Source organism: Pteropus alecto, unplaced genomic scaffold, assembly GCF_000325575.1.
Source record: "Pteropus alecto unplaced genomic scaffold, ASM32557v1 scaffold700, whole genome shotgun sequence".
NCBI lineage: Eukaryota > Metazoa > Chordata > Mammalia > Chiroptera > Pteropodidae > Pteropus > Pteropus alecto.
Genome location: NW_006429611.1, coordinates 551,025 through 564,174, shown reverse-complemented (window position 1 = coordinate 564,174; position 13,150 = coordinate 551,025). Strand labels below are relative to the sequence as shown.

Below are 13,150 nucleotides of genomic sequence, written 5' to 3'. Positions count from 1 at the left end.
GAGGGCAGCTCACTTTCTGGGTGGGGGGAGTGACTTCCCAGGCCAGGGGGCTGACCTGGATTGGGGGTGACCTCCCGGGTAGGGGCCGACCTCCCAGGTGGGGGTGCTGACCTGGGTGGGGGTAATCCCCTGGGTGGGGGTAATCCCCTGGGTGGGGGTGACCCCCTGGGTGGGGGACCCTGTGCTTGGTGATAGGTGTGAGGAAGAGCCAGCAGCTCAGTGGAGGCAGGAGGGTCGCTGAGGGGCAGACAGGCCGTGGGCCTGTGTTCTGCCTTCTGTGCAGAGGCCGGAAGTCACCCCTGCCAGCCGGGCCTCTGTCCTCCGTCCTCAGGTGCTGTGCAGATGCTGTCCACCACATTCATCGGCTGCCTGAAGACACTGGTCCCTTGCTGTCTGTATCAGCACAAGAGCCGGCTCTCCTACCCACCCAACTTCATCACCACCATGCTGTTCGTGGGCCTGATGAGGTGAGGGAGCGGACGTGTGGCTGCGCGTCCGGGTCCTCTACGTGCGTGCACAAACGCCTTCCCGCCAAGAGCGGGCGTGAGGATCAGGCAGTCGGAGAGGTGTTTGCAGGGCAAGCTTTATAAAGTCATAAAGGCTGTCTCGGTTTTAGGGCGAGTGTGTTGGTTCTGTGGATCCTAATGCACATACGTTTGATCAGATCATTCTGGAGCAGTCATGAAGCTCGTTTAGTGAGGGTTTGAGAGTAGTGAGCCTGCTCCTTCCCGGGGCTGACATCCTGGCAACAGTGGAGCGGTAGAGTCCCTGCAGGTGGGAGACCATGTCCGAGACCCAGACCTAAGCTGCCGGAGGTGGGGGGCGGGACGAGGAGGAGGGTCAGGTCCCCCTGCCCCTGGGCCAGTGAGCAGCTACAAATGGACCGATGTGTGATGCCACTTCCGGCTCATTTTCAGGTTTGCAACAGTGGTCTTGGGCCTGGTCAGCCTGAAAAATGTGGCAGTCTCTTTCGCGGAGACAGTGAAGAGCTCTGCCCCCATCTTCACCGTCGTTTTGTCCCGGCTGATCCTGGGGGAGCACACAGGTGAGCCCCGCTCCTGCCCACCCTTCTCCTGGCGGCTCTCTAGGCTGCCGACCTGCACAGCGGCTGGTGCCGCAGCCCCTGTTGCTGGCGAGCACCTCCCTTTTCCCTGGGACGTTCCTGAGCGCGTTCACGTCCCCAAATGTGTCTTCGCCTCTGTCCGGCGGGGTGCGTGGACATGCGGGGTCGGAGGGTCTGACGGGGAGAGCAATGAGCAAGCAGCCTGGTGCCATCTCTTGTCCCAGGAAGGCAGCCAGCCTTGGCCATGCAAGGTGGCGCCTGGTGGGGACCCTCATGAGCCCGTCCCTCCAAACGCGCTCCTCGTGCCCTTCAGCCGTGCCTCGCCATCCTCCCTGAGGCCAGCATGCAGGGTTTATTTGCAGACTTCCAACCTTTAGCGACAGGCTGTGCGTCACCAGCAACATGTTACACACCCGGTTTTTCCAACCAGCCTCTTGAAAAGCAACGTGTCTGCAGCTGTTCGGGTGAAGGGCGGGTGACGTGTGTGATAGGTGGCTTTTTATCTCGGAGGGGTACTAACAGATAGATGCGTGTTTGCCTCCCTCAAGAAAATGACAAGATCGTAAAATAAGGCAAGGACCTGCCTTTCGGGGCAGGGGCCAGGACACAGCTGGACTTCCCGTGGCTGTGCTCTCGGATGTGTGAATATCTCTGGTGACAGTAAAAGTCAAATCAAGTGTGAAGAGCAACACGAGAAGACTGAGCCCGGTGGCTCACAGGACGTATTTCCAGTGACTTTAAAACACCGTGACTGGCATCCGGCTGTGGGGACACACCTGTTGCAAACCAGCCATCTTGCTCAAAACACTTGGAAAATCTTGATAAAGTTTTGCTGGAAGAAATCTGTTGGGAAGCATTTGGGAACGGCCGAGGCACGCGCACTTCAGTGCTAAGGGTCGCCCAGGGGAGTGACCCGTGAGTGGCACCCCCCCACACAGGACAGCGGCCGGGGATCTGGGCACAGCGGCCTTGTGGGTGGAGGGGCGAGGGCCCCAAGGGCCTGCTGATGGGGTGCAGCCCCCACAGAGCCCCCGTGTCTGTCCTGGACAGCGCCCAGCCCAGAAAGCCAGTCCTTCCTGGGCATCAGTGTGGGTTCCCGATTTTGTCACAGTTTTTATACATACTGTCCGTCACTCAACCGAATGTCCAGCAGGACAGACTTCAAGACCAAACGGCAGAGAACAGAGAGCACTTGTGAGCGGCCGCCATACCGTACCTCCCCCTGCGCCCTGGGCCTCGCTGCCACGTGGCCGTGGGTTTGCCGGGGACTGACCGCACTCTCCTCGGCTCACCGGCCACTTCTGGATGGCTCTCCTGTGGCGGGGATGCGGCTGGTGTCCCATGAGGTCACCATGGATTGTCAGGACATGCTTTTGTCCCTGACACCCCATCTACTCAGAGTTTCAGAGGAGACCTGGAGCTGCCTCCGAAGTCAGAGCAGGGGCCGGACACTGGTTCCAGGGCGAGCATGGCTGCCCTGCACCGGGGGCCCGCGCCAGCCACGTCAGGCCCGTTTATTCGCTTTCCGATGAAAGAGCAGTGGACACAGCGCGGGTCCTGGGCCCGCACAGCGCTGGCCGCTCCTCCTGCGCATTCCTCGTCTTGCGGGATGGCCCGCAGGCCACCTCACTCGCCCGCTGACTCTGCGGCTGAGCAGGCCCGGAGCTCTGGCTGCCGGGAGGGAGGGGTTCAGGGCACAGCGCTCAGGCCTGGCCCGCCATGGCCCAGACCGCCCGGGGCCCTGGCTCCCAAGGGGGGCTGGTCTGCGAGCCGGGCCCCCTCCACAGCATTTCCCTGGGGCACGGAGCGCCTGGTGAGTGCTGGCCCCGAGCTGTCCCGGGCACGGAGGGAGCAGCCGTGGCTCAGAGGTGCACTGGCAGCTGGACAGACTGGCTGCACTCCTTTTCAGGGCTGCTGGTCAACCTGTCCCTTGTGCCGGTCATGGGAGGCCTGGCGCTGTGCACGGCAACTGAGATGAGCTTCAACGTCCTGGGGTTTTCGGCCGCGTTGTCCACCAACATCATGGACTGGTGAGTCCCGAGGAGGGGGACGTGGCGTGTGTGGGGGCCAGTGCCCGCGTTCCTCGTGTCGGTGACGGACACTTGGATGCAGATCAGCTCAGAGCTGCTTCCCGTAACTCAGAACTGGGCACACCCGACACGGCCCCTTCCTAAGCGGCAGACCAGTAAGCGCCCCAGTGAAGTAGCTGTTTTCCAGAAAATAAGCCAAAGCAGCCAAACAGACAGGGGACGGACACCGCGTCCCAGGCTGCATGCGGACTAGCCTCGGACGGGTCGTGTTTGCCAGGGGCGTTGGTGAAGTCCACACTGTGCTTGGCAGGACTGTGATTTCAGGCTTGTCCCGTTTCTGAGGAAAGAAGTGGCACAGGCACCTTGCACGTCCGGGGTGCGTCCTGCTCTTCGGTGAGCTTCCCGCGCTCACGGCCGCAGGCGAGTCACATAACTGCCCGTCCTCCGCCTCCCATGACGGCCAGCCTTTGGTCACGTCTGTAGGGCACAGCTGTCAAATGGGCCTCACCCGGCCGGGGGTTCTGACCGTCCTGTCAGAGGCCCGACAGGGATGGGGCCCGCGGGTGGATGTCTCCAGAAGGCGCGGGGCGGGCACGGCCGGGCCTCCCAGGGGAGCGTGCCGGTCTGCAGCTCCAAGAACACGAGCTTCTGGCCGCCGTCGTCCTCACCTGCTTCTGTGTTAAAACAGAGCCACCCACTTCCAGGGTCCAGAGAGCAGTGTCCTTAGTCAACGTGCCAGCCCCTTTGGTTCTCGGGGACGAGAACACTGTCCAACTTTCTCACTGGCCATGTGTGTTTCCTGCGGTTTGTCCCGTCCCGGAGTCTCGTGTGCATAAGCTCCTGTTCTGTCCACGCACCCCCCTCGTCGAGAGCCTGGCCCGTGGCACTGGCTGATCTGGGGCGCTCTTGGTTCAGAGTGGAGTTCTGTGCAGCACTTCGAGTAGGACTTGGGGATCCTCTGACACCTAAACACTGGATGACCTCAGGCACGTCACTTGACCTCTGAGTACCTTGGTTTACCTACTTGTCGAAGGGACAGGTGTGGTGCTCCCTCACGGTGAAGTGATGCCTGGGAAATGCCGAGCAGGGCCCGGCTCGCAGCAGATGCCCAGTGGCTGTCACCGAAGTGCTGCCATCACCAGCACCACCTGGCGAGGCCACACATGCTTCGGCCAGCAGAGGCTCCACGCTGACGTCGCGTGCCGACGGCCCTCCTCTCCTTTTCTTCCTTCTAGTTTGCAAAATGTTTTCTCCAAGAAGCTACTCAGCGGGGACAAGTACAAGTTCTCGTGAGTATTATGACGCCCTGGGCCGAGAGGACTTCCCGCCGTGGCAGGTTCCGAGTGCCCTGTGGCCCTGCCACCGCGCCTGGCTGAGGTGGCTTTGCTGGAACTTGCGAGGGACACCGCTGTCCGCAGCTGCTCCGCGTGGGCACCTTGCGGGCCGGCTTGTTTGTGCAGCCACGGGTCGGCTCTGTTACGACGGGCCCTTGGGGATGCGCCGGGAGGGTCTCGGGTCCTCGCGGGCTGGGGGGCACCCCTGAGAGAGGCTCAGGCGCCCGTTGCCCGCAGGGCCGTGGAGCTGCAGTTCTACACGAGCGCGGCGGCGGTGGCCATGCTGCTCCCGGCCTGGGTCTTCATGGTGAGTGTCGGGGTGGCGCTTCTGGGCGCCTGGCCGCCTTTGTCCTCGGCCATTCGGGAGTGGGACAGGCGAAGTCGGCAGCTCGTGTGGACATACCTGAGGAGAAGGGAGGAGGGTGGAAGCCAAACCTCACGGGTCTCTGAGGCCACGGAGCCCAGTCTGTGGCGATTTTCGCGAGGGTCTCAGCTTGCTCATTGTCATTGCAAAACGTGGAACCAGCAGCATGGCAGACGTGCACGAACCAGGAGCAGGTGTGTTGCTCGACCCCCTGGCTCCCCCCCCCCGATGTGTCTGCATGGCTATAACACTCACGTGCTCACGTGCGGGGTGCGATGCCATTAGTCTGTGGGAGCACATGGGGACACGGCCGCCAGACCTTTCCTTTTAAACACAGTGCAACTGGGTCACGCAGTCCTGTCGTCACACTGCGGTGTGGCGCTGTCCTAACCTATCGCTGTAATGTCTACCTTCAGCAGAGGCTTCTCTGGGCTGCGTCCCCTCGTGGAAACACTAGGGGCTGGAGGGAGATGTCACGTTAGCACAGTCGGCCTGCGCCGCCTCCGTCCCATCTCTCGTGATGAGAGGGTCCCTTTCCTCTGAGACAGGGACACGTCTTCCAAACGGGGTTTATCTCCTCTTCCCAGGAGGAAGGGGAAGTCAGCACTCTCTTCCTGCACTACATCTCCTAAGTGCTTTTAGCACAAAACGGTCCTCACTCCCAAGGGGCGTATGTGGGGGGACTCCTTCCCCCTCCCTCAGCCCGGCACCCCACCCCCGTCTCTGTGGACTCAACTCCCCCCGGGGCCTCCCGTGCGTGGAGTCACGTGGTACCTGCTCGTCTGTGACTGGCTTGCTTCACTCAGCACCATGTCCTCGAGGTCCGTCCATGCTGTGGCAGGCGTCAGAATGTCCTTCGTTTTTGGGACTGAGTGCCGTTCCGCCGCGTGGATGGACCCGTCGTGCTCATCTGCTCACCCGTCCACGGACACCAGGGTTGTCGCCACCTCTGGCGGCTGTGCGAACGTGGGGATGGAAGCGTCTCCTGGAGACGCTGCTTTCAGTTATTTTGGGGACACACCCGGAGGTGGGATCACTGGACTCCATGGTCATTCTCTTCCATTTCTGAGGGACTCTGCTGGTCAGTGTCATTTTTGTGTCCCCAGTGGCCGCATCACTTGCAGTCCCACCAGCAGTACACGGGGTTCCAATTTCTCCACGTTCTCGCCAACACGTTATCTTCTGTGGGTTCCCGCTCGTGTCTCGGGTGGTGGCCATCCCGACGGGTGTGGGCGGCGCCTCACTGTGGCTCCATTTGCACCCCCGGGGATGGGGGTTCCGGCCGCCATCAGAGCTGCCCGGCCGCCCCTCCGGCAAATGCCGTTTCGGAGCCCCCGCGTCGGTTGGTTTGCCCGGATCGCGGGCCCGCGTGGCGCCGCGTCCGCGCCGGGCAGTGCGAGGGGGACGCGCACGCAGAGCGCGTCTCGTTCTGGCTCACAGGACTTGCCGGTGATCGGCAGGAGCGGGAAAAGCCTCAGCTACACCCGGGACGTCACGCTGCTGCTGCTGACGGACGGCGTCCTCTTCCACCTGCAGAGCGTCACGGCGTACGCCCTCATGGGGAGGGTTTCTCCTGTGACTTTCAGGTAAGACAGTGACTTCCCGGTGCTTGCAGAGAAGACGTAAGATCTTGTATTCTTGTAAGGGATGTTTGTGATTGCCAGTGCGTGGCGGCGACGGCACTCACGCGTCTGGATGACCTGGCCGCCTAGCCGGTGCTGTGTGGGGCACAGGCCTGGAGAGTGTGCACGGGTCGTTAGGGACCCACCCCGGGGGCTTCTCATTGGAGCGGAACCTGTTCCGGGGGGTGTGAGTCCTGTTCTGCCCGGAGCTGCTGCAGCTCTGTGACGCCGGGCGCTGTTCTCGCTGCCCAGGGTGGGGCCGTGGGCCACGGGCGGTGACTGAGCAGTGGGGACCTGAATCTCTAATCTGAGCGGCCACACGTGGCCGTTGGTGCCCATACTGGCTGGCGGAGCCCCGGAAACTTCGAGGTGAGCTAGACGCCTCGTGAGTGGCTTCACCTGTCCATAGCTGGACGAATTTATCGAGAGCACAGTACACGCCGGAATGAGCCGATGTCACCAGCGGTGTTGTTGGTGGCTTTGGCCGCATCACGTTGCGAGTCAGCGGATCTTCCTCTCTAACTTGTGAACTGTCCCTGGAGAAATGGAATCGTCCCCGAGTGAGGACAGCAGTAGGCCTGATTCGTGCTGCTCTTCAGCCTCGTGGAGCTGCACGTGCGGCGGCTGGCCCCTCGAGGCGGCTCCCAGTCCCCTCTGCTTGTCACAGGCAGCCCGTGCCAGTGCGGCGAACACTCAGCTGCCCACCTGGGCTGGCAGCTGTGCCTCTGCTGCCTGGGTGGGCGCCGGCTCTGACCCCCGGGTCCTGAGTGGGACCGCCTGCAGCACCGTCGGGCAGTCATGATTTCAGAGTTACCCTCCCACTAAATTCTAAGGTCACTGTCCCTGTCACACATTCTTGCTTCTGTGTGGGACCAGGAATCATTTCCAGATGTTCCCAAAACTTTCCAATGATCGTTAGCGATGGCTGAAAGAAGGCAGAAAACAGAAACCCAATTATTTTTAAAGAAAATGGTTGTCTTAAATTCATGGTATAATAGCAGTACTTGCTCATTATAGAACATTTGGAAAAGGCAAAGAAGTATAAAAACTGGAAGTTAAGCGATGGGCAGCCCTGAGACGGGGCTGTTGGCAGCTCAGCGTGTCGCTGGCGGCTTCACCGTCACCACGCGCGGCGCTGCTCTCAGCAACAGGGGCCCCCAAGCAGCGCGCTCTCCTGAGATGCCACCAGGATATGGCAGGCGTGGGGATGTTCTCTCCTTCTTTAGTCAGGAAACTGAAGTAATTGGGGTATTTTGTCCAAATGTCTGTAATTCGCTTGAAAATCTTTCAGTCAAAAAAAGGATGAAGAAATTAGGCAAAAGATAAAAATAAGGCAAAGGCTAACGGGTAAGTCTGGAAGATGGCCGTGCACGGCAGTGTCCCCGCTCCTCTGCTCGACAGGCTTCCTAGTGCTGAGCACGCCCACCCAAAAAAGAGAGGGGGGAAGGTTAGCGAGCAGCCCGCCAGAGCCCCCGGCACCCTGCCCGCCGCCCGAGCGCCCAGGCCGCCACGGCCTCGTCCCCTGTCTTGCAGTGTCGCCAGCACCGTGAAGCACGCCTTGTCCATTTGGCTCAGTATTATAGTTTTCGGCAACAAAGTCACCAGCCTGTCGGCCATCGGCACCATCCTCGTGACAGTTGGCGTCCTGCTCTACAACAAGGCCAAGCAGCACCAGCGAGAGGCCATGCAGAGCCTGGCCGCAGCCGCCAGCCGGCCGCCGGAGGACAGCACAGAGCCGCTGGTCCCCAAGGACCCCTGGCCGCACCACTGAACTCTGAAGCCTCGGCGGGTGCCGGGGCCCCGGGGAGCCACGCGCTGCTGCTGTCCTCGCTGATGTGGGGTCTCTGCTCCATGGACACCCCAGCCCCCCACGGGTCACAGCCGGGGTGCGGAGACCAGGCGTGCGCAGCCTTCCCTGCCCCTCTCTGGGGTTGTCAGTCAAAACCAGCAGGAACTCGAATGGGGACCCCAGATGGCAGCTTCCAGGGGTGGAGGCCAGAGCCAGCTGTCGCTGAGCCGTCACCAAGTTATGTGAAAACCGCCTCCCGCCACTCCACACGGGTGTCACAGGAAGGTGGGGACCGCCTGGCCTCTGCATGTCCCTCGTGGGCACGCGGGTCCCGCTGCAGTTAGGCCAGGCTCCAGTTCCTCTGGGCAGTGACCACTGAGACAACTGTGAAGCCAGAGCTGGGTCCAGGTGCCGATGTGTCCCGTTCCCTGCTTGGTGCCCATGAAGAAAACTCATCTTTCCCACGCCAGCTACCAAAGGCCACCAAAGGCGCCCCCTGCTCCTCGGCCATCTGGGGAGACTGCTGTGCTAGGACAGTCAGCCAGGGCACCTGTGCAGTCCAGGACACCACAGAGCCATCAGAGAGTGAGAGGGGACACACGGGCAGAGACAGGGTCCCCTGCAGCTGAGGGGGGGTGCTGGACTCTCTCCCTGACACTGAGCTGCCAGCATCTGGCACCACTTAGGGACCGGTCACTCAAGGAAGGGGCTCAGAGCCCTTCAGGGTCTGTGCCGCACTCGGTCCCCACCGCCTGACGGTCCCTCACTTGCGGCGGGGGCTCCGGCCCCCAAGGTCCAGGACGGTCATCTGCATTGTCCAGCTCAGGCAGAGAGATGCTGACGTCCTGTCGTCCTTGACTCACGGTCCTGCCAGTCCCCGCGGTGCACCGTGCTCACGCAGCGGCAGGGCTGTGGCTGTGTGTCGTCAGTGGGGATGTTAACGCTCACCCTCGTGAGTGTTCGGACTGTTTACAATCTTCATTCCGCTGCATTTAAAACGACAGTATAATATTTTAGAAAGGAAGCACAGGCACCGATGGCTTCTGGAATGCATCGCGTGTGTCAGGTGAACCACCCTCCTAACCCACAGGCTGGCTCTGTGACCACGCGGCTGTCGAGCCCTGTGTCGGCTTGAGGCTCCTAATCCCCACGTCATACCTCACCCCCCATCCTGGTGGGGCTTCTGATGGGGACGCGATCCACCGCCAGCCAGTCCGCGAGGCCCTCTCCATCCGCCTTCAGCCCACATTGTCCTGAGCGTGGGGGCTTGTCACACGTGGCCCTCCTCAGTGAGCACGGCCTGGCCACCTGCCATCTGAAGCCTGCCTGCTGGAACTGAGTGAGTTAACCGAGGAGAGGGACTTAGGACACTCCTTGTCCCCAAGTCCCCCTTCCCTCCGTGCGGTTCAGGGCCTTGGCTCCCAAGCCCGGGACAGTGGTTTTCCAGTTGGCTTCTCAACTGGAAAACATATAAATAGCCTCTTGAGGAGATCGGACCTCTTGGAAACAAAGAGCAATAATTCCGTCTCATTAAGTTCTGCCTGCTTGAAAAAGTTTGCCACGAGGACGGATTAAAATGGAGCCTTTCAGACTACAAACAACGTTTTTATGAAACTGTCCTCCTACATCCAGAGGACAGGCAGGTGTGCGCTCACCTGCATGACAAGCTCGCCGGCACTGTGAAGCTGCCTCTCGTGTGACTTTCCCAGGTTTCTACTCCCTTTCCACTTCCGCTTCCCCTTCCCCCCCAAACAAAGCTACAGAGGCCTCGCTGGTGGGGGCTGGCGTGGTAAGACGTGGCATTGACATGTGAGGACCAGGGCGAAAGCACTGTCCCAGCCTGCCCCCTGAGGACGTGGCCGCTCCACCAGCAGCCAACGGTCGATATAAACGGAGAAGGGGTCACATCTGTGGCCGCCCCGCTGCGGGATTTTCATGGTGAGCTTCTCACAGACTTTGTCATCTGAGTGTAATCGGACACGCGGCCGCCTGTTTCCGAGCATCGTCAGGAATTTCGGGATCCCGCGCCTCGTGGGATTATGAAGCTGCACCCCATGATGTGCCCCACCCTCCGCTCTCACAAGTGGCTCTCAGCCAGTCTTGATTTTCTAAAATTTGGACCAGAAACAAAACGAAGATTTTCCTAAATCGTTAGTAAATGAGGCCGTTTCCCGCAAAGCTGCCTCTGAGACGTTCCCCGTCCTGGGCTGTGGCCGGCGCTGCCCTCAGTCGGGCCTCACATTCCTTCCACTTCCGTCACCTCCACCCCAAGTCGCCCGTTTCTCGGGCATTTCCAGGACAGCCCGAGAGTCACAGCCCGCAGCCTGGCTTGGACATTTGTACACACACAGCAGATTTTTTATGAACAGTCTAGTTTTTATAGTATGTTCTCACTGAACTGTCACAGATGGGCTTGCACCAACATTGACACTGGGTGTCGCTGCTCACATGGGTTCCCCTCCCCCCCCGCCCCCGTGTCTGTGGTTGTCTGTGCCTTCGTACGCTGACCCAGGCTTCCCAGGCAGGCCATCTGGGTGCACGTTGGTACCTAGAGGTGACAGGTCTCTGGCTTTCAAGGAAACTTCCACTACTGAGTGGCATAAAAAAATTTTTGTTTTTAAATTCCGATAGTCATAATTTCTGCATATCAGCATTAAAATCGTTTGCCTTGGAAAGCTGAGAACACTCTTGCACAACCGAAAATGTGTCTTTAATTTGAGGAAAAATAAACATGGTGAATCAGAAACAGTAAAATGAAGTGCTGCACAAGGAACATCGGCCACGTGGAGCCGCGCTCGCAGCCAGCGTTTGAAATACTTTTCCCGAAACCAGTGAGTTTCGCTTCCTATTGTGGCATTCTCCTGCAGATTGTCACTTACAGAGGCCAGTGGGGTGACAGACTCACAACATGGCTTTTAGATCTGTCCAGGTGCTGTGCTTCCTAAGGCCTGAAGGTGTCTCCACTGCAGGTGTGTCCCTGGGTTGGAAAAATTAAACGAGGATGTCGGTACAGATAGGAATCCTCTACTTTCGCCTTTGACCAACGTTGTACTAAGGGCTTTATTCTCTCCCAGAATATCTACATGCCCTGGTTTGGGCCTCTTCATTTTCTTAGTTTATGAATAATGTCCCGGCTTCCGCGGTGAATCTGCCTATTCTTATCTCTGTCCTGGCTGAGGAGCCAAGGGAAGATGGTGGGTCGGCTGCTCACCCAGCAGCTCAGAGCATAAAATCTTCAACCTTGCTGTCTCTGAAGTTACTTCTTCATTCTCCTGAGAGCTCCGATTCTGAATTTGATGGCCTCCGGAAACATGCCCAGATGTCCAAACCGAGTCGGAAACTGTTCTAACTGGCAACGTTTGTTTTTGGTTTCGTTTTTCCAGTTTTCATTTGAGGAAAACTGGCATTCAGCCGATTTTCTGTTTCCAGCTGTTCGCAGATGTGAGTTGAGTTTGAATCTCCCTGGGGGTGTTGTGGGCTCCAGGTTGAGGAGGGCCAGTCAGGGTGACTTTCCCACACTGAAAAACTTGAAAATTATATCAGTAATCATCTACATCAGAGCCAAGTGTTTGCTTTATACCAAACAAAACTGTGGAGAAGTACAGACTGTCTATAGTGTTTAGTATTTCACCTATTTCAGTATTTATGTGACTAGATGAATATTCTAGAAAACGGTCTGTTAAATAATTGAGTCAGTGTTAATTATGCTGTGGTAATAGAGTGATGCTGTATAATTACTCCTGTGGGTGCCTCCTGTTATTTTGACTAAATTAAACCACCATAGTAGCCACTGTCTATGACTCTTGTTCTGCGAAAGTAAAATAAATGTGCATTGTGTACTTCGTTACGTTCTTCGTTGTGTAATTCTCGTGTTTATGCTACTGAAATTATCAAGGGCGGTTTCTTACTGCCTTTGCCATTTTCAGCATGAAGAGAAACAATGGTTTTCCTGTCACTAACAACTCAGGAAGCAAAATAAGAGCTTGGATACTGAAAGTAAACATTTCATTCTGAGAGGGGGAGAAAAATCCCAAGTCCTCTCGCCCTTTTTATGCCCTAATTTCTTGTCGCATTCCACATTTTACATTTCAGGTCCACTAAATGTGGATGGACGTTTATCTTCCATTCTCTTCCCTGAGTTTCAGAACGTTGTTGGATTATCATTTTTTTGTGACCGTTAAAACGACAACAAAGTCTGCAGAATAACTTGACATAGAGAGGGCTTCTCATTCCACCAGCCTCTGCGGGGTCGAGGCAGGCCTTGGAGTTGGGCCTTAAAACCCTTCGCAGGGGAATCGGCGGAAGCAGGCAGTTTGGGGAACCGCCGGCTGAGCGCCAGCTTTAAAACTACACTGCAACAGCCCTACGAGCCCTGTTTTTTGCTAAGGTAGAACCAAATGTGTGGTTTTAGGAGGCAACTTCTTTCTTTATCTGAAAATTCGGTCAACTGGAGCGTCACGGGGGGACGTTCCTAGCGCCAAGCTCGCGGCTTTTCAGGTCGCCGTGGAGCACGGGGCGCCTGCGAGCGACGCCGGCGCGGCGGGGGAGGGGCCGATGGCGGAAAGGCGCCGGCGACCGACTGCGGGCAGGCCCAGGGGTCGATGGCTGCTCCCGGTTCCGAACGCGGCGGGGCGGGGCGGGGCGGGGCGGAACGACGCTTCCTATTGGGCCTCGCTGGGCCCCGCCCTGATTTCGTCATCAGTCAGCGTCGAGCCCGGAAGTTGCGCCCAAAGCGCGCACCCGGCACTGGTCTCTGGACCCGGGTCGGCGGCGAGGCCCCGCCCCGCGCGTCATCAGTCCGCGCCGACGCAAGAAGTGACGACGGTCGTGGCGCGCGCCGGGCGCTGTTTCTTCTCAGGCTCCGGGACCGGCGGCAGCGGCGGCGGCGCAGGGGTGAGTGGCGGCCGGCTCCCCCAGGCTCTCGGGGCAGGCGGGCGACGTTCCCCGC

The 13,150-nt window shown here is 59.0% G+C and overlaps 2 protein-coding genes across 3 annotated transcripts in view; both read left to right on the top strand.

Moving 5' to 3' along the window:
• Positions 1–8,330, top strand: part of LOC102891410 (solute carrier family 35 member E2) — an 18,304-nt gene extending 9,974 nt beyond the window's left edge. Inside the window, exons 6-12 of the mRNA XM_006903940.3 lie at positions 332–467; positions 918–1,045; positions 2,973–3,093; positions 4,329–4,382; positions 4,665–4,734; positions 6,232–6,377; positions 7,947–8,330. Coding sequence (XP_006904002.3) covers positions 332–467; positions 918–1,045; positions 2,973–3,093; positions 4,329–4,382; positions 4,665–4,734; positions 6,232–6,377; positions 7,947–8,184 — 893 coding nt within the window. The 3' untranslated portion in view covers positions 8,185–8,330. The remainder of the gene's footprint in view (positions 1–331; positions 468–917; positions 1,046–2,972; positions 3,094–4,328; positions 4,383–4,664; positions 4,735–6,231; positions 6,378–7,946) is intronic.
• Positions 8,331–12,956: 4,626 nt separating this feature from the next.
• Positions 12,957–13,150, top strand: part of LOC102882757 (cyclin-dependent kinase 11B) — a 14,617-nt gene continuing 14,423 nt past the window's right edge. For both annotated transcript variants that reach the window (XM_006903906.3, XM_015589976.2), the window contains exon 1: positions 12,957–13,095. The gene's annotated coding sequence lies outside the window, so the exon portion shown is untranslated. The remainder of the gene's footprint in view (positions 13,096–13,150) is intronic.